The sequence below is a fragment of the Sus scrofa genome, chromosome 5, assembly GCF_000003025.6.
Source record: "Sus scrofa isolate TJ Tabasco breed Duroc chromosome 5, Sscrofa11.1, whole genome shotgun sequence".
NCBI classification, from domain to species: domain Eukaryota; kingdom Metazoa; phylum Chordata; class Mammalia; order Artiodactyla; family Suidae; genus Sus; species Sus scrofa.
The window spans coordinates 59,390,291-59,414,494 of NC_010447.5; the positions used below are offsets into that span (position 1 = coordinate 59,390,291).

The 24,204-nt window shown below is 49.2% G+C and overlaps 2 protein-coding genes across 6 annotated transcripts in view; one reads left to right on the forward strand and one right to left on the reverse strand.

The window, feature by feature from the left end:
- On the forward strand, positions 779-23,545 carry GSG1 (germ cell associated 1). Of its 2 annotated transcripts, none has more exons than XM_013997823.2 (6): positions 779-1,438; positions 12,856-13,174; positions 15,361-15,531; positions 16,470-16,622; positions 17,571-17,682; positions 19,639-23,545. In XM_013997823.2, the coding sequence occupies exons 1-6, from the start codon at positions 1,391-1,393 to the stop codon at positions 19,982-19,984; spliced, it is 1,149 nt and encodes a 382-aa protein (XP_013853277.2). In that variant the 5' UTR covers positions 779-1,390; the 3' UTR covers positions 19,985-23,545. The 2 variants fall into 2 exon arrangements, with proteins under 2 accessions (XP_013853277.2, XP_020947981.1); XM_021092322.1 differs by lacking the exon at positions 779-1,438 and adding an exon at positions 9,918-10,016.
- Positions 20,618-24,204, reverse strand: part of FAM234B (family with sequence similarity 234 member B) — an 82,145-nt gene continuing 78,558 nt past the window's right edge. For 3 of the 4 annotated variants that reach the window (XM_021091037.1, XM_021091036.1, XM_021091035.1), the window contains one exon: positions 20,618-23,805. In XM_021091037.1, the coding sequence (XP_020946696.1) occupies positions 23,800-23,805 (6 nt within the window). In that variant the 3' untranslated portion in view covers positions 20,618-23,799. 4 annotated transcript variants of the gene reach the window in all.

Below are 24,204 nucleotides of genomic sequence, written 5' to 3' on the forward strand. Positions count from 1 at the left end.
ATCTAATGTTTCCAGATACTAGTCCTTTTAGAGTGGTAATTTCTGTACATCACTACCTTTTCTGGGCATGTCTAGAGGTGAGTTGTCCAGAGCCACAAGCAGCTACCCAGGCACTGGATTTCTAATTTTATTTCATTTTAATTTAAATTTTAAATGAGGAGTTCCCATCGTGGCACAGTGTAAACCAATCCAACTAGGAACCATGAGGTTGTAGGTTCGATCCCTGGCCTCACTCAGTGAGGTAAGGATCCGGTGTTGCCATGAGCTGTGGTGTAGGTCGCAGACACAGCTCGGATCCTGCGTTGCTGTGGCTCTGGCGTAGGCTGGTGGCTACAGCTCCAATTCGACCTCTAGCCTGGGAATCTCCACATGCCGAGGGAAGCGGCCCTAGAAAAGGCAAAAAGACAAAAAAATAAATAAATAAATTTTAAATGAGATCAACAAGGTCCTACTGCATAGCACAGGGAAATATATTCACTATCCTGTGATAAATCATGATGAAAAAGAATGTATGTATAGGAGTTCCCGTCATGGCACAGCGGAAACGAATCCGTCTAGGAACCATGAGGTTTTGGGTTCGATCCCTGGCCTCCCTCAGTGGGTTATGCCTCTGGCATTGCCATGAGCTGCGGTGTAGGTCACAGACGCAGCTCGGATCCTGCATTGCTGGAGCTGTGGTGTAGACTGGCAGCTGTAGCTCCGATTGGACCCCTAGCCTGGGAACCTCCATATGCCGTGGGTGTGGCCCTAAAAAAGGAAAGAAAAAAAAAACTATATGTATAACTGAACCATTTTGCTGTACAGCAGAAAATAACACAACATTGTAAACTAACTATACTTCAATACAATTTTTAAAAAGAAAAAGAAAAGCAGTGTAAATGATTGTTCCCCTGAATCCACCTTTATGGTTTGGGAGAGGACTGCATTTTACTTTCACTATAGGAATGCATTTCATTGCTGTCTTGCAGTATTTGGGTCCTTGGTCAGTACCACATGGGAGCCATCCCTGACATTCAGAGTTTGACCATTTACTAGACGCCCGAGTGACTCTGATGCTGATCTGGGTGACAAAGAAGACATCCTGGCCTCCAGTAACCCCAGTGTGGCCCCCCCATCCTAGTGGCAGGGGGTGGGGGCAGACGGAGCTGCAGGGAGAGACCCCCTGCCTCCCACTATGATGTCACAGAGGCAGCCTTCCGTGTCAGCCAGCCCCACCTACACAGGTGTCCTAGCCACAGGACATCCTCTCCAGCCCACCTCACACCACCTGAACCCTCTGCTGGCAAGAGGGGCCCTGATTCATCTTCACACCAGATACTCATCCCACGCAACTGATTAAGACAGAGCAGTGAGACACTGAAACCTCCTTGCCTCAGGATTTCGAACGTGAATGAGCAGTTCCTCTCAGCTGACTCAAAATGTTCGTCTCACCCCGAAGGTAGGTACCTTGATTTCTGCAATCTCATGTGTAGTAGCCTTAATGCTAGATTTGTAATACCTGTTATACAAATCCATCAATTTATTTCTCATACACAAGGGAAGGAGCTTGAGAACACGCTGTAGGATTATCTGGAAAATGGAATAAAAATTTGTTACTCAAGCCCAGATTTTATTGATAAACCTGGTGATATCCCTACCTTGATCTCTTGTGTTGTTTTGTTTTTTATCATCTTCCATGGAAACTTGCAATTCTTTCTCCTTTGCCTCTTCATCTGTCTTTCCTTCTCTGTTCCCAGGGCAGTTTAGAGTTCTCTAGCTCTTCTTTTTGATTCACCAGTTGAATGATTCACGTTACAAAATCTGGTCCCTGGGAGAAGGCCCCATGGTGACAGCAATAATGAGAATTTGTATCATTCTAGTGAACTGAAAGAGAGTAGCAAGGCTGCCCCTACTGAAAACCAGCTCCCATCTGAAATCTGCTGAAACTAAGGACAACAGCATGGCCTTAATTCTTCCTGGTCTCAGAGACTCCAGAAGAATCTGCAGAGGTCCTTCCAGACCCAGTTAGACCCTCGCAGCCTGCAAAGACATTTTGGCTTGTTTTGGGCAGAACCCATCTCTGGAAGTGACTTGCCTTCCATTTTGAGAAACTTAGGAGCTACCAACTTTCAGCTCACAAGGTTACTAAAAAAAGGCAAATGTCATTCCTTCTCCTTTATCTTGCCTTTCTAAAGAGAGAAACAAAACAAAACAAAAACAACAACAAAAAAAATCGAAGCTTTACAAATAACCAGAGAGATCACACACACAGAGCAATCAGTTGTGCTGCTCATGGGCTGGAAGTCAGGGCTCTCAGACGAAAGGGTAGGATGGATTTCAAGAAAGGGACACTTCTGGAGCCTCAGAGAAGAACTAGTGATTCTGAAGAGCTACCAGAATATGGGCACAGCCAGCCTTCCTAGTTCGGAACTGCCCAAAGGGAACAGATCATAACTAGGAGATCCTTTGGAAAAGGATAAGGCCATGACAGAAAAAATAGCCATAGTTACAAAAAAAGTATTGGTTTATGAAGAGCGATTCAGAGGAAATAAGGGAGAGTCTGTTTATTAGTATATACCCGTGAAGTTTAAAGTATGCAATCCATGGCCCTCATTCTGTGCGAGTTCCCTAATTGGGCCTCAATCTGTGGCCATGGTGAAGGTGGCTGTGCCTTTCCTTTACTGAAGGGCGGCCAGGCAGTGACTCAGGAGGCTTCCAATACTGATTCTACCTTTACGAGCGTTGTGGCCTTGAGCAAGTCCAACTCTGGGGATCTGATTGCTTGTGAGGATTAAATGTCTGTGGAGAGACTGGCAAGCCGTCTGGGACAAGGACAGGTTCCTTGCCCTTCCTTTCCACGTTCACTCCACCGCTTTTGATCTTCACAGCGCAACCGTGAAGGGCAGCTCTTCCTAATTCGCCTCCGAGAAAACAGACGCCCTGAGAGGTTAGGGAACTTCGCCAAAATCTTTCGTCCCCTCTTGTGGGTGGGGCAGTGACTAGAACTCAGATCTGCTGCCCGTTCGTGGCCCCGAAATGTCGCCTCTTAGACCGATGGAATGTGGCAAAGGCATTGCCTCCCTTTAGAACAGAAGCCCAGCCTTACATTTAGGGGAGGGGCAGGGGGCGGGGATCAGCACCCCGCTCCTCCCGACCCTCGGCCCAGCAGCCTGGGGTAAGGAACCAAAGGAATGGACTGGGTCTCTGCTCTCCCTCCGCCGCCCCCCTCCCCCGGAGGGCCCCCCCGCCTTCCCCTGCCTTCACCAGGAGGCCATTCAGTCCTAGAAGGAGAAGTAGAGGGGCTCCGGCACCGCGCCCCACCAGCTCCGGACATCCCGGCGCTAGGCCGCTGGGCGGGGCCTCGAGGAACAATTCAAAACACACACCCGCGCGTCGCCATGGCAACGCGCGCCCGCTGCTAGGCGACCAGGCCCCGTAGTAAACCGAGGGCGGGGGTGTTACTCAAGGAGGGAGGGGACCTCGGGGTGGCGCCAGGGACTCGCCCGCCCTGGGGCACCGCGACTGCCGCCGGTTAGGGAAGAGCGCAGGAAATGAAGGGACGAGGGGGCGCACCCGGGATGGAAACCGGGTGGCCAGTTCTTCCCGCCCTCGGCCGCGCCCTAAGCACCCCTCGAGAGGCCTCTCCGGTTCGACTCCCGCCCCGCCCCGTGGGCACCCCGAGACCTCCTCCCCCGCCTCCCCCGCCTCTTCTCCCCCCCCCACCCCAGGCAGCGGGCCCCAAGGGCTCCGTCACCCCCGCGTGAGCGATTGCCCCACAGGATGTGCAGATGTGGCTGCCCCTCTGATTCATTCCAGCTGCTTGGGGTATGGAAGAAAGGCGGCTTCCTCTCCTGGAAATGACTGCATTAGCAAAAGCCCTCAAACAATTCCATTAAAAAACGGAAAGGGAAAAGCCACAGAGAGGAGAGGCCCCCCAAAGCTTTACTTTGGGTCTTCTCTCTGCCCTTCTAAGTAGGTGTTCCCAGAACTGGAGACCTGTGTTAGGAAGACAGGAGTTATTTTTATTCTGTGAGCATCTGGGGTCGGGTGGACATAAAACATGGTTACATTTGAAATGAACCTGAAGCTGGGAAATCCCAGTGCTCGGTGTCCTATAGTGGTGTGCATATTTTGGACACTGGGCATGGGCATTTCAATGGCATTAGTCTTCCCTTTAGGGCTGGGAGGCGGTTGTCAAAATGTCCTGTGTGAACCTTCCTCATCCTGGTTAGTAAATGAGTCAAATGTGAGGCATTGAAATAAAAGTTGTAATTAGAGCTGTAAGATAGCTCATCTGAAAGGGCTCCTGTTGGTGGGGAATCACGGAGCTTGGAAAAGGACATAACATTTTTAATCTGTCACTGGCTTGTGAGCAATCTGATTGTACCCTGGTCTCTGTGAACTGAAGATAACACTTGGTGAGATCATTGCTGTTTTCTGGGCTTTGCTCATCAAACAGCAGAAATGTTTCCACAGGTGGGAGGAAATGTATTGGCAGAGGATCTATTTGATGAGACTCTGGGTGCATCTGTCCAAAGGCATAGGGTGTGTCTGGGGACCGGGGGACCCTTTTTATCAGCTTGTCCCTGCTCTTCCATATGTGAATCAGGAGGATTCCATCTCCTTTACAATAGAAGGCTGTTTGGGCAGTTTTCTTCATTCTCATCTTCACCCCTAGGTGTATTTGCTAGTCTGGTTTCCCTACTTCATTCATTTCATTCATTCATCCCTGATTTTTGGACAGGGTGAAGCTCTGAGGATCAGCAATAATGAAACATAATAGTTCCCTTCATGGCTCAGTGGCTAACGAACCCGACTAGGATCCATGAGGATGTGGGTTCAATCCCTGACCTTGCTCAGTGGGTTAAGGATCCGGCATTGCCGTGAGCTGTGGTGTAGGTTGCAGATGTGGCTCAGATCCCGCATTGCTGTGGCCGTGATGTAGGCCAGCAGCTGTAGCTTGGATTTGACCCCTAGCCTGGGAATGTCCATATGCCGCAGGTACAGCCCTAAGAAGCCAAAGAGAGAGAGGAAGGAAGGAAGGAAAGAAAGAAAGAAAGAAAAGAAAGGGAAGGAAGGAAGGAAGGAAGAAAAAGAGAAAGAAACATAGTTGCTACTCTATCCAGAAACTTAGTCAATCAGGTAAACCATGGGATTAATTTAGAGGCAAGAATCCAGAACAGCAACCATGTAGATCAGAGCCAGTGACAACTGAAGTAGTTACACTCCACTCCAGCCTTTTGTCTACTGGGTTACAGAGGGGCATTAGTTCAAGGGCCCTGGCTCTGAACTCTGACTCCTGGGAGAAGAACAGAGATACTACCACTCCGGGAGGGCAAACAAACCTCTCTTGGGACAAGATGCCAGAATGGATACATGAAAAAACCCCACTGGATCTCTGTAGCCCCAGGCTTGAACCTGAGAGAAGGGGTATGCGATACACTTTTCCTTGGCTCAGCATCTCGGCCTTCTTACCCGTTGCTTTAATCGCCTCTAATCTCTCATGTAGTCACAAAACAAGTTGAATTCCTGTTTACAAAGTATGTGTGGGTGTCCCAAGACCAGTTTCTCTTTACTCACACCTAGTAAATTTATACACTGCAGGGTGCGGTGACTGAGGATCTTGCAAGGATAGGTTAGTGCCACCCCTTGGCTTTGTGATGTCATAAATGTTGAGTTACACATATGTCCCTGTGGGGGTCATCCCGAGATGGTGAGAGTCCAACACGCCAGCCAAAGTTAAATATTGTTTTGAGATGTGGAATCTTCTCATCTGCGTTGAATCATGAGCTTCTGAGCCTAACCAAATTATATTTATGTGGCATTGACTAGCAATTACTTCTGTTCTCAGAGAGGAAAGAGAAGAAAAAAATATTAACATGCCCAAATTACAATGAAAGGAAGTGAGTGGGATGCTGGGATCCAATTTTTGTGGCCAGGCAGAGAAACTCATGTTTTGTTGAAAAGAGGAAATTAGACATTGTGGCCCAGGGTCCTTGGGGAGGGGAGAGGAGGTGGTCCCAGAATTGATTGTAGCTAGGAGCAAGCCAGCCAGCCAGCCAAGCACTCTCACTAAATGCACAATCTTTTTATCTCCTTTTTTTTTTTCTTTGTCTTTGTAGGGACGCACCCATGACATATGGAAGTTCCCAGTTTAGGGGTCAAATCGGAACTCCAGCTGTCGGCCTACACCACAGCCCCAGCAATGCCAGAACAGAGCCGTGTCTGTGACCTACACCACAGCTCACAGCAACGGTGGATCCTTAACCCACTGAACAAGGCCAGGGATTGAACCTGAATCCTCTTGGATACTAGTCGGGTTCGTTACCACTGAGCCTCCACGAGAACTTCGCACAATCTCCTAAAGGAAAGAGTCAGGCTTTAGGAAGGCCCTAAAATTAATTTGGGAGGCCCTCTTGAAGAAAAATAATACAGAATGACAAATACAAATTGGGTAACAGGATCTTGGAAGGGGCCCTAGTAAGTGAGGGACCACAAGGCTGAAGTTTCTCTTTTTTTTTTTTTTTTTTTGTCTTTTTACCTTTTCTAGGGCCACTCCCACGGCATATGGAGGTTCCAAGGCTAGGGGTCTAATCAGAGCTGTAGCCACTAGTCTACGCCACAGCCACAGCAACGTGGGATCAGAGCCACGTCTGCAACCTACACCACAGCTCACGGCAATGCCGGATCCTTAACCCACTGAGCAAGGCCAGGGATCGAACCCGCAACTTCATGCTTCCTAGTCAGATTCGTTAACAACTAAGCCATGATAGGAACTCCCAAGGCCAAAGTTTCATCAGCTTCAACTCTAAAGCTGTCTCTCAGCCTCCTCAGGTCACCCACCTGAAACAGCCACTCCTATCCCCTTTTCCCTGGAGAAGGCACATTTCGGGCTATTAAGGCAGAAGGGGGCGCGGTTTATGGGCAGAGGCAATAAAAACTGAAGACAGAGGACTGTGCCAAACTGTGACTCAAGCGGGATATGAGAAGTGTCTCCAAGTATTTGAAGGGTGGAAGCAGAGAGAAGGGAAAAGAATTGTTCACTGTTCTTGGGGTGGGGGGGGAACGAGGATACGATTAAGTGAAGAAAAATGTGCACAAAACTCATCAGGAAACATTGGCTAACAGTATTTTCTGATACTGCGGAGTTCTATTTCCCACGGGAAGTATTTGTGGCGCTATTGAGTCACCAAAAACTAAAACTGGCCACCAAAAAAATGTGCCACAGGAAACAATCTTACAAGATGTCCTCGAGGGAGCAGCTGGATGGCTCCAGAGTTCATTCTGAGCCCTGAATTCCATAAGGCTGACGCAGGGCTTCTATAGATTAGTGGATGGGGAGGAGGCCTAGGCACTTAAAAAAACAAAACACCGGCCTGCCCTGCGGCTGCCACCTCCACTCCCCTCTGCTCACTGGGGCGGGGAAGCCTGTGACTGAAGAGGGAAAATATGGAGACATAGTGCCACCTAGTGTTGAGATGAAAACTGCAGCCTAGAAACCAATAGCCAATTCAATGGTGAAAAGGGACCCCAAAATTCCTGCTTCCTTCTCCCAAAGGAGAGGATGTTCTATCACCAGGAATAAAGGGTCGTCTGGGTGGCACAGAAATCATGCCTGGACAGAGGCACACGTGTGTCAAATATGCAGGTAAGCATAGAGAACATATTGGGTGACCGAAGCAAGATCCAGAGCGACTCGATTGGCTTAGAGTGTGAACTAATTCACTCACTCCAAGGGGAGCCGGCATTTGATTCCTTAAACCAGCTGCACAAACGCAGGATGGGAAGACCATGACTCCATGGGTGGCAAATCTGCAAGAGGTGGGGGGAGGGCAGGGCGGGATAGAGAGACTTTCAGTTAATGTCAGCCCAAAATAAGTTAAACTGGTGTTACCCGTATAGTACCTTAATCCCCTGGCTATATAGTTTGCAGTCTCTTCTGCTTTTTAACTTGTTTGGTTGAAGTGGCAACTCTCAACCTCACCTGTGGGACCAGAAACCAAAAGTCCATCCAGGGGTGTACGCTAAACGCTTTCTAAAATGACAGATTCCAGAGTTCCCATTGTGGCTCAGTGGTTAACAAACCTGACTAGCATCCATGAGAAGGTGTGTTTGATCCCTGGCCTTGCTCAGTGGGTTAAGGATCCGGCGTTGCCATGAGCTGTGGTGTAGGTCGCAATTGCGGCTCGGATCACACGTTGCTGTGGCTGTGGTATAGGCCAGCAGCTATAGCTCTGATTCGACCCCTGACCTGGGAACCTCCATATGCCACGGGTGCGGACCTAAGAAGACAAAAAAATAAAATAAAATTATAGATTCCTGCCCCCCTCCACCCCACCTGCCTCAGAACTACAGCGGCAGCTCAGGATGGAGCCCAGGACTCTGCATGTCTTCCAAAGTTGCTTTGGCGCTCGGTCAGAATTGAGAACTACTGCTCTCGAATACAGGAGGGGCTGTTACAGTCAAGGCAAATTATTAGAATGGAACATAGAAAGCCCCATGAGAGGGGCACATTGCAACAAGGACAGAGAGGAGGGAACTGTTCTTAGCAAGAAATATGTTCAAAGAATGAGTGACTTATACATCTCCATGAGAGGCAGATCACCAGGTGAAAAGAGACTGAAGACTTTCAGGGAAGAAAGAACAGCTGCCAGGGCGAGAAAGGTGAAGTCCCCCATGCTCGGGGAATCACAGCAGTGGCAGGATGTCTCCTGGCCTTGTCATCCCAATTAACTGGTACAATCTTTGAGGACAGAAAGCACAGCTTGTGCTTCTAGGGGACTGGAGGCAAGAGCTGCCTTATTGATTTGCCAGATTCATTTTTTAAAGTCTTAGAAACACTTTTACAAAAAATTAAAATGGGAGTTCCTGTCGTGGCGCAGTGGTTAACGAATCCAACTAAGAACCATGAGGTTGCGGGTTCGATCCCTGCCCTTGCTCAGTGGGTTAAGGATCCGGCATTACCGTGAGCTGTGGTGTAGGTGGAGGATGCGGCTTGGATCCCGTGTTGCTGTGGCTGTGGCGTAGGCGGGCAGCTACAGCTCTGATTAGACCCCTAGCCTGGGAATATGCCGCAGCGGCGTCCCAAGAAATGGCAAAAAAAAGGAAAAAATAAAATAAAATAAAATGGCATTCTCGCTGTGGCACAGTGGGTTAATGATCCTGAGTGGTCTCTCTGGAGGATCGGGTTCAGTCCCTGGACTAGCGAAGTGGGTTAAGGATCTGGAATTGCCACAGCTGCGGCTCAGATTCGATCCCTGGCCCAGGAACTTACATATGCCATGGAAATATGCCATATGCCCCTGAAAAATAAAAAAAGAGAAATTGTTATTCCTTCACCTGAAGATTGGGAGAGAAGTGATATAGAGCCATTGCATTGCTTACCCTGGGATTTATTTCTCTCCAATCCTCCTCCATCAGCATCCTCACCCCCAACCCTCCCTAACACTCCGATGTTGTGATAGTCCTTACTCATGACGTTAAATGGGGGGTAAAGACCACCCATGACACCAGGAAGCCTTTTCATACCCATGGCTCTATGAGGACATTGCAGATAACAGAGTTTATTAAAGGGATGGACAGCTCTCCACAAGAGAACGGGAGCTTTTATAGCCATGATGACTCTTGTAATATTTTGTCTGCCGTAAAATCTACTCCGCTCTATCCACACCGGTTACCTCGGGAATGGCAGTGAGATGGAAACGACATCATCGTGCACTTTGTAAAGAAACGTCCCTCTGCACAGGCAGGTCCTTGCTTCTTTGGGCTTAATCCCAGATCCCCACTGGCAAGCTCGCCTGTGTAATCTGCCAGAACAGCTGGGCCGTGGTTGCACTGTCAATTATCAAATGCCCAAGTTCCCCGCAAGACAGCATTTAATCAGGAGGCACTCCAAAAAATATGAGATAGAAGGGGAAGGGTGAGGGGAGGGTGGAAAGGCCGTTTTCCTTCTTTCAACATTAAACCGAAGGGATTTGGAGCGCAGGCGGCATCTGCAGTCCTCCTGGACGAGCTACAAGACGCTGACCATGGCCAAGGTAACCAGTTTCCCTCTCATTGCTCAAAACATAGTTCGATAGCTGGTTTGCACTTGATCCTTTTAAGAGATGTACCGTCTCATCAATTTGTTGTCCTTACTACTCTATGCTAACTCCGAGTTTTTTTGTTAACCTATGTGAATGGAAGGATTAATCACATTTTCACATCCAAGCACTTCCTAGTGATGTGAGCCTGTATCGGGAAGCCACCCTCTGTCCCTTTTCTAAAGAGTAAAAGGTCACCTTGGCTTGGGACTAGTCAGCACATGGCAAGATAGAACTTTTCTTCCGGCTGCTACTTCTCCATGATCGCTTTAAGGAAACCACTGCCAAATTAGATTGTTCTTCCAAGTCAAGAGGTATCGGTGCGGGTTCAATCCCTGGCCTTTCTCAGAGGGTTAAGGATCCAGCGTTGCCATGAGCTGTGGTGTAGGTTGCAGATGCAGCTCGGATCCCTCGTTGCTGTGGCTCTGGCTTAGGCGTGTGGTTACAGCTCCGATTTGACCCCCAGCCTGGGAACCTCCATATGCCATGGGAGCAGTCTTAGAAAAGGCAAACAAATAAACAAAAAAAAAAGAGATATCTGAATCCTAGAGAGAAAGAGGCATGTTGGAGGGAGGGATAAAATATGTGGTGAACGGCACGGCACTGTGGGTGTTGAAGAGAATTCTGGCATTGAAAAGTCTCTGGAATGGATTCTCATTCAATTATCGAGCTAACGATTGAATGAGGCTCCTTAGATCTGTCCTTGGTGGACAATCCTTCTGGAAGCAGCCTCTTGCGGCTTCATTCCAAGCTCTTTTTCCTTCTTTGGTTCTCAGATCCTTAAATTGGTTGTCACCTAGTGTTGCTACAAAGCGATTCTATCATGGTGTGGGGTTCATTAATCTGATTTCTGCATACCCTGAAGAATAAAAATATGGGTAATTTGATATGGATTGAGGGTAGTGTTAAAATCTGATGGGATGTGATAGTAGACAAGTCTCCAAACCATATGTGATTAAAAATAAAATGGGTGGAAATGTAGAATTACCTAAATCCATAGTTCAGGCTTTATACAGAATGATGATGTTTTTACCTGAGGTCCATTTCCTGTTCAAGCAATGGATACAAAAATAGAAAACTAACTCATAGGAACAGAATAATGACTAAAACCCATAGGATTTTCTTAACTAAAAACACTCTTTTGGAGGAGGAATGGAGCATCATAATGACTCCCATATCTGGTGATGTAAGATCTTCCTCCTTCCAGAGGCTGTGGCTTTTGAGTCCTTACAAGGTTACCCAGAGCCTTATATGAACTGACCGTTCTTGTTGGAGTTCATGTGCTGAGTGCTTTCAAAAAAATCATGTTAGCAAATTGCTTTTCAGAAGCTGTGTTATCACACGTTTTGCTTATGGGCTTTTACATACATATGAATCTGGTATATTATTGCCATAAAAAAGCACCTGCTTTTTGTCTGTGGTATGCACTGTTTTATCCCTGGAAATTCCGAAGAATGTACTGTTATGTTTCTAACATAAAGTTCCCTGTTTAATGTAGAAAAAGTTAAGCCAGAGATGATGAGCGAGGCAGATTTACAGGCCTGTCTCATTTAGCTTTGGTTTTATTTACATCTCTTAAGCTAAGCAGATTTGGGTCTGATTAATTCTGATACCAGCAATCCCCTGGAAAGTTCAAGATGGTTTTCTTTAAGAAGTGTCTGTCAGCAACTAAGTATGGGCTTAGTTCAGTGTGTATGGATAGAACAGTACAAACTGCTCCGAAATGCAAAGCATGAGACATGTCAGATTTCTTTATTTTTCTAAGTCGAAATTAAATCTGGCTCTAAGCCACCATAGCCAAAGTTGAAACATCTACCATTGGACATTTTCAGCTCGCCTTCCTCTTCTCTTGGACTAAAAATGACAGGGGGGTGGGGGGAGCAGGGGGGGCCACTCCAGCCAGAGCCACCCAGGCCACATTCATCCTGCCACCACATGTCGTGTCCGCCCCCGCCATCCCACCCCTACCCCTGCACCCTGCAGGTTCCTTCTCCATCTGCCTAGGGCATCCTCCCTGTGACCCCCATGGCCACAGCGCTAGGTATCCAGCCTCCATAGGTACCGCGCAGCCCCTCACATTTGAGATTCTGGCATCTCAGAGGCAGAGGATGGGAGCTGGAGCCAGATCACCGCCTCTTTCAGAACTGTAGCTCCATTTCCTCTCCAAGGGCTGTGTATATTCCTGCATCCGAGCTGGTCCCCTACCCTCTTCTATCCTCAAGGCCCAGGTGCCTCCATCTACACCCTCCCACTTGCTTCCCCGCCCCGCCCCGCCATCCACTTAAACATCAGTTGATGGGCTATATCCTGCTTTACCCCTCCCAGAAAAATCTAAGGGAGGGAGAAGCACACCAAAGCCACAGGGAGTTACAATAACAAAGACCTCCGGGGTCAGTACCGTTACCTGTCCACCAAGACAAAACCCAAGATTACCAGCAGGAGCATTTGGAGAGCTCCCAATTCTTCTTTTCCACCAGAAACACACTCGCTCAGTGACTTAATCACATTCCGACTGAGATGATTATCTGATACTTATTCAGATCATCCACCGTAAGCGTTTTAATATAATAAGGTCCGGCTTACATAAGCGTCATCCCTCCGGTGCCTGTGCCCGGCCACTCCTGGAGGGGAGCATCTGACGGCTGCTCAGGAGCAAATGCCCAGAGGCTGGCTGTGCCCATCCTGTTGGAGGAACGTGGCTGCTGCTCAGGGAGCCGCAGGGGAGGGCGTGCCGATCTCCGATCTCCCAGAGGGCTCTGAAATCAAGCTCTCCGCTTGTGTTTGTCTGTTACAGATGGAGCTCCCGAAGGGCTTCTCTGGCCAACGGACATGCTTATCTGCCGTCCTCAACGTGCTATCACTCAGCCTCTCCACAACATCCCTGCTCAGCAACTACTGGTTTGTGGGCACACAGAAGGTGCCCAAGCCCGTGTGCGGGAAAGGTCTGGCAGCCAGGTGCTTTGACCTGCCGGTGCCCTTGGATGGAAGCAGCAGCAATGCATCAGCCCAGGAGGTGGTGCAATACAGCTGGGAGACTGGGGATGACCGCTTCACCTTCCATGCCTTCTGGAGTGGCATGTGGCTATCCTGTGAGGAAATCGTGGAAGAACCAGGTAGCCCCCTCACCCTGGCCACCTGATTCCTCCCCTCCCCCACCCCACCTTGGCAGGCAACCATCCAGTGGGAAGTTATAGCCCTGGCTCACTCTTGTCTGCCTCAGCCCCTGCCCTGGGGTCTCCTCCCTCTGCGTGGTGTCCCTTCCCCATTGGACTCCCTTGTCCTAAGGCCCAAAGTCCATCCATCTGGTCTTTCATCTCCTGACTGTCAAACAGACATGCTGGTTTAAAATTGCATTACTCTTGGAGTTCCTGTTGTGGCTCAGCGTGTTAAGAATCCAACATAGTGGGAGTTCCCATCGTGGCACAGTGGTTAACGAATCCGACTAGGAACCATGAGGTTGCGGGTTCGGTCCCTGCCCTTGCTCAGTGGGTTAACGATCCGGCGTTGCCCTGAGCTGTGGTGTAGGTTGCAGACGCGGCTCGGATCCTGCGTTGCTGTGGCTCTGGCGTAGGCCGGTGGCTACAGCTCCGATTCAACCCCTAGCCTGGGAACCTCCATATGCCGCGGGAGCGGCCCAAGAAATAGCAACAACAACAGCAACAAAAGACAAAAAGACAAAAGACAAAAAAAAAAAAAAAGAATCCAACATAGTGTCCCTGAGGATGCAGGTTCAATCCCTGGCCTCGCTCAGTGGGTTAAGGATCCAGCATTGCTGTGAGCTATGGTGTAGGTCCCAGACGAGGCTTGGATCTGGCGCAGCTGTGGCTTCTGGCATAGGCCAGCAGCTGCAGCTCCAATTCAACCCCTAGCCTGGGAAGTTCCATATGCTGTGGGTACAGCCTTAAAAAGAAAAGAAAAAAACAAAAATTTTAAAAATAATTAAAAAATAGCATACCCTTAAAGGGCTCCATGTAGACTTTTAACATTATGAGAATTTCCATCCCCATGAGCTGGAATTGCCTTGTAGAGACAAAACAAGAAGAATGTCAGAAAAAGCCCGAAGCTGTGACCTTATAGGTACTACTTCACTCTTTGGTTGTTTTTTTTTTGTTTGTTTTTTGTTTTGTCTTTCTGCCATTTCTTGTGCTGCTCCTGCGGAGGTTCCCAGGCCAGGGGTCAAACCAGAGCTTTAGCCACTGGCCTACGCCAGAGCCACAGCAACGTGGGATCCAAACCGCGTCTGCGACCTACACCACAGCTCCCGGCAACGCCGGATCCTCAACCCACTGAGCAAGGCCAGGGATCAAACCCGCAACCTCATGGTTCCCAGTCGGATTCGTTAACCACTGAGCCATGTTGGGAACTCCTAGGTACAACTTTACTCTTATAGGCCTTGATTTTCTCATTCATGAGATGAAAGAATCAGGTTGATGGCCTTTAAAACATCCCAAAAGTGTTACTGTTACAATTGAAAAAGTAAGGGAGGCGTTCCCTTTTGGAGCAGCAGGATCTAGCATTGACACTGTGGTGGCTGGGATGGCAGCTGTTATGCCAGTTTGATCCCTGGCCAGGGACTTCCATATGCTTGGGGACTCAGCCAAATTAAAAAAAAAAAAAAAGTAACTGAAATCCAGAGAGGAGAAGTAGATGGTGGAAGTTCGCCCTGGAGGAGCCACAGACAGGCCCTCCCAGCTCCTAGGTACTAGGAAAATGGGTCCCAAGTAGGTACCTGAGGTCAGGGTGGCCTCAAGGGGGGAGTCGGGCTGACACCCCCTCCTCCCTACTCAAGCATGCAAAGATCCCCTGGTTGTGAAGTTTTTTCCGAAAGGCCAGGACCATGCATAAGCTTCGATCTGCTGCTTCTCTAGACTCTGGCTAAGAGGAGGAGATGGGAGAGGATTACACATTCATGTGAATTTACATTTAGATTGATCATTGTGCCACTTAGCACTGTTCCAACTCCAGTCCCAGACGCAATGTAGAACCACTCAGGCCAACGGTATAGCAGCAGCGGCAGCAGGGCTGGTGGACCCTACTAGCATGCCCCTGGGCAACTCACAAAACCTCCTCTTCATCGCCAGGTCTTGAGAGAGAAATTAATCTCAGATGACTCTTGCCTATTTTGTTCCTCCATCCATGCATCCTTCTCTGCTTCCAAAGAGACCTCCATTGCCTGCCTACCATCTGTGGTGCAGGCCTGGGTGGGACAGAGGGAGCAGTGCCAGGGATGGGCTCGGGGAACATCTTCATCCCTCGTCCAAGGCAGCCCCTCATCGCTTCGTCCCCTTGTCTGTTTCAGGGGAGAGGTGCCGAAGTTTCCTTGAACTCACACCACCAACCGAGAGAGGTGAGAAAGGACTACTGGAATTTGCCACGTTGCAAGGCCCATGTCACCCCACTCTCCGATTTGGAGGGAAGCAGTTGATGGAGAAGGCTTCCTTCCCCCATCCTCCCTTGGGGCTTGTGGCAAGTATGTGGGTTTGATGATAACTTTAGTTGCCATTGAGGTGGGCCTCTGGGGATTTAAATTGTGCTGTGATCTCCTGCTTTTCTTTCCTTCTGAGCCCCACAGGGTGACACCAACTTCTTCTAGGCTGACTCTCATTCATATGCAGGAATGCAAAAAAGGAACAGCGGGGACAGGGTTCATAAATAGAAATCCACTGACAGCTCTAATCTACTCTTGTTGCCAAGTAACCATGTTGAAAAACTTAGTTCTTTCCTTTTTTCTCCTCCAATAATTAAAAAAAAAAAAAAAGAAGAAGAAGAAGAAGAAGGGAGTCAAGGAAGGTGGGAGGAGGGGGAGGAAGGGAGGAAGAGAGAAAACGGATTGTCCCAAAATTTAATTTTTTTTTTTTTTTCTTTTTAGGGCCACACCCGGGGTATATGGAAGCTCCCAGGCTAACAGTCGAACTGGAGCCACAGCCACAGCAACTTGGAATCCGAACCACATCTGCAAACTATACCACAGCTCATGGCAACGTCAGATCCTTAACCCACTGAGCAAGGCTAGGGATCAAACCCAAAACCTCATGGTTACTAGTCAGACTAGTTTCTGCTGCACCACAATGGGAACTCCAAAAAAATTTTTTTAAGAGAAATAGAAATGGTAAATAGCAAAGTCACATCTGCAGGATGTTGTGAAAATTGGATGATTTCTTCTCAAACCTCCCTAAGAGTATTTACAGTCAATGCGGCACACTTGACTGTGTGGTGGGTACTGAGCAGACTGAGAGCCGAGGGGTGGCAGCAATGCACCCTGGGTTAAGGACTGTCCCAGCTGCTTTCAGCTCTGTCTCCTTCTCTGGTGCTACGAGGCTCTCCACTTCTCAAGGCAGCACTTGCTCACCGCCGGCTCAGTTCTTTAACTCTCAGGATAAGGGCTCTTCTTCCTCTGATTTCTGATAGAGATCCTGTGGTTATCGCTGGGAGCCCAGTTCGCCTACATCGGACTTGAACTCATCAGCTTCCTCCTGCTACTGACGGACTTGTTATTCACAGAGAACCCTGGCTTCGGCCTCAAGTTGAGCGCCTTTGCCTCGGTTTCCTCTGTCTTGTCAGGTGAGCGAGCATCTCTGGAGCTGGAGCGGGTGGGTGTCCTCTGCCTCCTCTGTGGCACTAGCCAGAAGGAGAGGGAGGAACCCTAAGGCTCTATAAAGATGGAGCCTGGGGATACACCACAGGCGTCTCCATTCGCAACTGAAATAACATGTGAAATGATGTAACGTGAAATGATACAACATGTGAAACGATATAATGTGAAATGTTATATTAGATCATTGTATATACTCTGCTCAGTGAGTTCTCTCTCAGTTCTTCGGATTTGCAAGTTCTCTTATTGTGGACAATACAGCTTAGTTTACTTTTTTTTTTTTTTTTTTTTTGTCTTTTTGCCTTTTCTAGGGCCGCTCCCGCAGCATATGGAGGTTCCCAGGCTAGGGGTCGAATCGGAGCTGTAGCCACTGGCCTGCACCAGAGACACAGCAACGCCAGATCCGAGCCACGTCTGCGACCTACACCACAGCTCACTGGCAATGCCGGATCCTTAACCCACTGAGCAAGGCCAGGGATCGAATCCACAACCTCATGGTTCCTAGTTGGATTCGTTAACCACTGAGCCACGACGGGAACTCCAGCTTGGTTTACTTCTCAGTCGTGACGTAAGACGCAGCATTTCCAGACTTTCTGTTGGATAAAGAGATGCATGTAGACAACGAAGAAGAAAGTCCATGGTGGGGATCCGGGTGGGAAGAAGAAAGGGAACAGCGGTCCTGTGTGTGGCGTGGATTCAGAAACCTTCCCACAGCATGAAACCTAACATCTGGGGACCCTACTGCACATGTGCCTTCCAGGAGATTTGTCCCCCTGGAATGTGGTGGCGTGGGGTTAATGGAACGTTTCCACTTAGCTTGTACCTGATGCCACGTGGGGTTGCTCCCAAATCATATCCCCTGTAGATGGCAATGCCAGCCTTTCCCTAAGGGCGCTGCCTTCCTGTTTCCTCTGTAGGCCTTCTGGGGATGGTGGGCCATATGATGTATTCCCAAGTCTTCCAGGCAACGGCCAACTTGGGTCCAGAAGACTGGAGGCCCCATGCTTGGAATTATGGCTGGGCCTTCTAGTAAGTGCTTACCATCGCCTCAACCTCCTCTTCCCCCGTCACCCTTCCTTAGAACGGCCCCCCTTAGCTAAAGGCTTGCCCTGTATCCTCTGCTCTCATCACCCTTCATCCCAGCAGTCTGCTGGTCATCCAGAGGGCTGGACCAGCAGGCTGCATCCATGCCCTCCCCACCTTCCCAGGAGGTGTGGAGTGGATTCCCCTGGCTCTTTTGTTGAGAATGTGGTCCCGTGTTTCTGCTGATGAAGCTGTAACACGGGCTTCTTCACCTGAAATATCTGATGCCCTTGGGAAGCAAGACTGATTGTGTGTGGTTTACGGAAATGACACTGGATAGGTTCTGTATTTTATGACTCAAGGCGTTGGGAGACAGAGAAACGAAGAATGAGCCTTGAAGTCTGGATTGGATTCCATTCCGCGAATGGGCTCACTCTTCTTCTATAACCAAGAGTAACCCTCCTCCCTCCATTCTTCTTCCACCAAACTGTGTCAGAAGTGAAATTGTCCCTAGCAGTCCTTCTCTAACCCTTAAAGAACGAAGGGGTCAGTTCGTTGAGCTTTCTCTTAAAAAGAGGGAAGCAGCCACCAGGACGAAACTTGCCCATTCAAGGGAAACATGCCCTTTGTTAGAGTTTCTCACCTTCTTCCTTGAAGAACACGTTCCATTCACCACACAGGTCCAACATGGGCCCACTTGAACGGTCTGGGCCGAGTGCTGAGCACGTAACAGCGTTGGAAAGACAGCATTAGGCTCCAGTCCCCGTGCGGAAGAGGCATATGGAAGCCTGTATACATCTGTCACAGGCTCCCACCCCCTTTTCTCATGGTATAATATGTGCTATTTGATGCAGGGGTCGGTTTCTCTACCAGCTGCCATATTTTAGCTCAGTTTCCAGACCCATCGTTTCTCATCTTTTGTCCACTTCCAAGCCATTCCGGGCATCTCAATGGCAAAGCTAAGCCTTCAAAACTCCCATCTGAAGCATCCTCAGCCTGAGTCTCGTCTGTCAGAGGCCACTGAGAGGCACACACAGTGGCATGGCATTGCCTTTAACCATCATTTGGCCTCGTGAAATCCCCCCAACCTCCACAACGCCCAGTTTCCTGGGTTTGCCACGAACTCGGGAGACTCGGGTGTGACTTCCCAAGTTTTTAGGCACGGGTTTGATACAGTTCCCTGGGGTCTTTTTTTTCTTGTTGACCTATCCAGCTTCTCTTCATCTCCAGCATCCCTTCCATCCTTTACAAACTCCCTTCATCAGCCCAGAACTACACTGTTTCCACGATAGGCAAATGCCACTAGCGCCACCTCTAATAATACCTCTGGATTTGTAGTAAATGTTTCCCGAATGATTCTCAGCAGCTTCTTTGTGGACCTAGAGGCAGCAAAACTCATAGGAAGAGGGAAGAGGTATCTGAGTGAAGGAAGATCTTTGGCAGGGAGTGTGTGTTTCCCTGGGGAAGGGGTGAGGCATCGCGCTACATCCACTGTGTCCAAGCATGAGTCTGTGGCATCTTGGAGATAACACAAGGGTGACTGCAGCTCAGGAAAAAGTCATCAAAAAAATTGTATGTGGCGGGGCAAGGATGAGTGTGTATATATATGTACACACACACACACACACACACACACAAATGGCCACACCAGGTATAAAAAAACACAGCACTGACCACTGACCAATGCAGTGAAAACGAATCCCTGAAACCCTTAGCCTGCCTTTATCCCGATATGAGTCATCATCTTTTACTACAAGAAACATTCAGAATTTAACCTAGCTGGACCGCGTTCAGTCCTCTTGCCCACGGTGCTAGACCTGCAACCTGGTGGAAAGCAGCACCCTCAGGTCCCTAAATCCCTAAGAAGCATCAGCCTAGATGACTAGTAAGAAGGGATGGTGGTATTTTTCTTTCAAACCTGTAAGAGTCTGACCTGCCAGTTTCTTGTGCGTTTGTCTCTAGCACGGCCTGGGTTTCCTTCACCTGCTGCATGGCATCGGCTGTCACCACCTTCAACACATACACCAGGCTGGTGCTGGAGTTCAAGTGCAAGCACAGCAAGAGCTTCAAAGGAACCCCGAGCTGCCTGCCCCACCATCACCAGTGTTTCCTGCAGCAGCTGGCGTGCACAGCCCCCCCGGGGGGCCCTCTGACCAGCTACCCCCAGTACCACCACCAGCCCATCCGCTCTGTCTCTGAAGGAGTTGACTTCTACTCCGAGCTACAAGACAAGGGTTTTCAACAAGGGACTGGCCAGGGGCTTACGGCAGAGGCGGCCGGGTCCTCTGTAGAGGAGGAAGAGTGTTAGGAGCAGAGGGTCTGGAGAGCAGGCTGAGGCCAACCTTACATGTTGCTTATTATCAACAGGTGCTTAAGCCAGACGGTTTCTTGAGCATGATTTTCAGAAGTTGAGAATGAGGGTATTTAGGAGTTCCACTACTGCACAACAGCGTCAGGGGTGTCTTGGGAGCGCTGGGATGCAGGTTCAATCCCTGGCCCAGCACAGTGAGTTAAGGATCCGGTATTGCTGCAGCCGTGGCTTAGGTCACAATGGCAGCTCAGATCTGATCCCTGGCCCGAGAACTCAATATGCCATGGGGGGCTCCTCCGCTCCGCCCACGTCTGCTCCCTGCACCCACACAGCGGACACCCTAGACATTATGTGAATTACATATACTCTCCTCGGCAACAGCAGACCAGTGTATGCGGGAAGGCTCCTGCAGCACACAGGAACAGGCCACCCCTGAAGGAGGCCATGCAGACAGGATGAAGGTTCCCCAGGGGCAAACCCAAAGGAGGCCTCCCCAGGGACCAGGCTACAGCCTCCACTCGTCCCTGCAGCCCCGCCACTCACCCATCCAGTCACCCTTTCCCCTTTCTCTTTTCCGTGAGGGAAAGATAAACCATTCTCGATGGCTGAGGAATGAGAAAGGCACACAGGTTTGCTCCTACACACAGGATTTATTTGTTCCGTAACAATTCACATTTTAAACAGCACTTCCTGACAGCATCCTAAACGGCTCTTCTTTACCATGAGCAGTAAGGACAGCCATTCACATCCCAGGGGGTGGGACCACCCGACCACAGCAGATGGAGGAGAGGGGGAAGAGACCCGCTGGGGTGGGGGAGGATGCTGTCTGGGGTTGCAGGTCTGTAAGGGGAGGATAGAGGAGACAGCGGGAGAAGGAACAGCCCTGCATTTGCAGAAGTCAGTGCTCTCTTTCTAAGGAGGGGTTGATTGGCTTTGCAGGAACCCCATGCGGGAGCGGGGCGGGGGGGGGGGGAAGAGCACTTCCTGTCTTAGACGGCTGGTGGGGGGGGGTCAAACAGCTGGTGGGGGATCGCCTGCGAGAAGGAAGTTTAGAGCCGCACTGGGCAAGAGACCAGCACCCATGCTGGTCAGGTGATGCTTCCTCAGTCTCCAGCCACCATTTACATCCTTTGTCCTGGTGGCAAGACGGAGAGCAAACCTGGAGCTTGTGTGCTGTGTTTAACAAGGGGAGGTTCAAACTTATCAGAGGCAGAACAATCTCTGTGCAGTTAGTTTGCAAACACACCACCAAGAGTTTAGGGGCATTGTTTTTGCTAGCTTCTTATGTATTTCTGGCACTCACCCAGCATAAATACGGTTTTCTGTCCAAAACAATCCCCCCAAACCAGTGTAAACAAGTTTGAACTGACACCTGCCTAGAGTGGCCGGCTTCCCTGAAAGCCTCCACGTGGTAGAGAACCGGGACGCCCAGCCCAGGCCATGGGATCACCACTCAAGCTTTAGGTATTCAACTGATTATGAATTAGTCTTTAGAATTCTCTATTAGACCAAACTAGATCCTAGCCCCTTCTACCCAGGCAGGTTCAAACCCTACAAGCAAATTTGGAATCAATCCCATACTTTTTTTTTTTTCTGCTTTTTAGGGCCACACCTGCAGCATATGGAAATCCCTGGGTAGGGTTTGAATAGGAGCTACAGGTGCTGGCCAACACCACAGCCACAGCAATGGGGGATTTGGGCCACATCTGCAACCTATACCACAGCTCACAGCAAAGCCGGATCCTTAACCCACTGAGCAGAGCCAGGGATCAAACCCGCATCCTTATGGATACTAGTTGGGTTCATTACTGCTGAGCCACAACGGGAACTTCTCAACCCCATACTCTCGAATGTCTTCTAACTGTTCCCCTAAGTTCCCAATAAGCTGGACCCACGCATGCCTTCCAAAGTGTCAAAACCAAATTTGCTTCCAGGAGCTTAAGGCAAGGGGTGCCCAGACCTGGCAAGGCCAGTCGACAGGCCAGGCAACACGCTTGCTTGGAGCTCTGGCTACCGACCTTGTGTTTTGTCACAACGCTTACCCGTGGGTAATTCACATGCCTTTAAATCTGGGATCTGAGTTTTCTGTAACATCTAAATTTTCTGGAGCCTATTAACACAAACTAAAAAGATACAGGCTGAAGCAAAGAGAGAAGCTGGGTGCACTCGGACGATCTACCAAACTTACTCGAGAAGGACAGCGGTTCTCCCCAGCTAATGTGGGATCTCTGCTTTCTCAATAATGACCTAGAAGTTTTAGGAAAGAGCATGATAAAGTAACATATTCACATAGAAGAAGGGAGAAGTTAGCCCTGGAGATAATTCTAAAGATCTTAACCATTTATAAAAGTTATCATTATTTACACATTTTCTCAAAATACTCTGCTTCAAAGGCGCTATGAGAAGGGAAGGTACAGGGCAGAATGGCTGTGTGCTGGACTCGAGGAGCCAGAGTCCAGAAACAGCTTTGCTTTCATGCAAGCAAAGCAAAAAGTATCCCTGAATAAGAGACAGCAAGAGGAGAGCCAGTAAGGAGGACGCCCAATCAGAGAAGATGCTATGAACACAGAGGAGGGGTGAAGGGGATGGGGCAGTCGCCTCAGTCATTCCTGATGTGAGTTTTCCCCGAAGTTGAGGGTGGCGTACACATAAGCATTTCTGAAGGTATAGCTGTAAAAAACCACATCATACCCTGTGGACTCTTGTCAGAAGCAGGGCAGTTCAACTTCCTTTGTTCCCCTTCTGATAAGAATAGGGATATTCCTTTTTTTTTTTTTTTTTTTTGGCATGCCTAGGGTCGCAGGCCAGGTATTGAACCTATGCCACAACAGTGACAACACTGGATCCTGAACTGCAAAGCCACCAGGGAACTCCAGAATAGGGATGGTAGTCTTTTTTTTTTTTTTTTTTTTTTTTTGCTTTTTAGGGCCGAACCCACAGTATATGGAGAGGCCCAGGCTAGGGGTCCAATCGGAGCTACAGTTGCCAGCCTATGCCACAGCCACGGCAACATCAGATCCGAGCCGCATCTGCGACCTACACCACAGCTCAGGGCAACACCAGATCCTCAACCCACCGAGCAAGGCCAGGGATTGAACCCACAACCTCATGGTTCCTCATGGTCGGATTCGTTTCCACTGCGCCACGACGAGAACTCCTAGGATATTCTTATGGCCCCTAAATACATAGAGAGCAGGTAAGAGGAGACAGGAGACACAGACAAGGAAGGGGTGAGGATGCTGGGTGGCTCCCCGGTCCCCACCACGGACCTTCCTCACTGCTGCCAAGGTCGAGGTGCACATGGGAGGAGACTAAGGGGAGAAGGGCTGAGGGGCCCTCCACATCAGAGGTAGGCTGTCTGGGAGTCTCAGGAGGACCAAACCAACCAGATGTGTTTCAGATGGACAAGCTGAAGGACAGGCTTATCTAGAAAAGATTTCATCACTATACTAAACAATACACACTCATGACAATGTCCAACAATATGGTCCAGGGAGGAACCTCACCAGAGTTTCCCAGAAAGGGTTTATAAATTAAAACTTACAAAAAAAAAAAAAATCCACAGTACAATTCACATTTCCAAACTCTCCACACACAGTGCCTAGAGGGGATTAACACAGGGACTGGAAAGGCAGGTGAGATGCCCCAGCCGAACGGACCGTGCTGTTACCCAAGAGCTGCGAGTCCTTCCAAAGTGCTTGGCGACAGTCACACGGAGGTGGTGGAGTCGGGTGACAAGTCTTCCTCTCCAAGGAGCTGAGTGAACCCCAGCTGGAGAGTTCACATCTTCTGAAACTGAAGAGTCTGTCAGACTACATCTGGTGGGAAAATGACAAGCATCAGTGACTTTAGTTTATTTCATGGCAGAGACATGGGGCAACCCTAACCATCAGCTATCCCTCTATTTTCCTGTCCTTTTGTCTTGCCATAATACTTCCTAAGTGTCCCTCCAGAAAGGCCCAGAAACTTTATCTTTTTCCATGGTAAGCTCCTGAACAGCGAACTAGATCGAAGTATTTGGCTGGGTCGGCTGGGGGTGGGGGGAGGCTGCATCTTGAGCAAGATAATTCGTCGTTGTGTAACCTACTGCCACAAGCCTGGCACGATGCTGGCATCCCTAGCCCTTACCCAGAAGAGAGAGGCAGTAACAGTAAAAACCATGACCCCACACTTTCAAAGGTCTCCTGAGAGATGAAAACAAATGAGTGGTATTTCAT

Bases quoted from the DNA above. Each gene is read 5' to 3' on its own strand.
- GSG1 (XM_013997823.2), top strand. From the start codon at position 1,391: ATGAGCAGTTCCTCTCAGCTGACTCAAAATGTTCGTCTCACCCCGAAG. The intron at 1,439-12,855 runs GTAGGTACCTTG...TGTCTGTTACAG, and splicing joins ATGTTCGTCTCACCCCGAAG to ATGGAGCTCCCGAAGGGCTT. The intron at 13,175-15,360 runs GTAGCCCCCTCA...TGTCTGTTTCAG, and splicing joins GGAAATCGTGGAAGAACCAG to GGGAGAGGTGCCGAAGTTTC.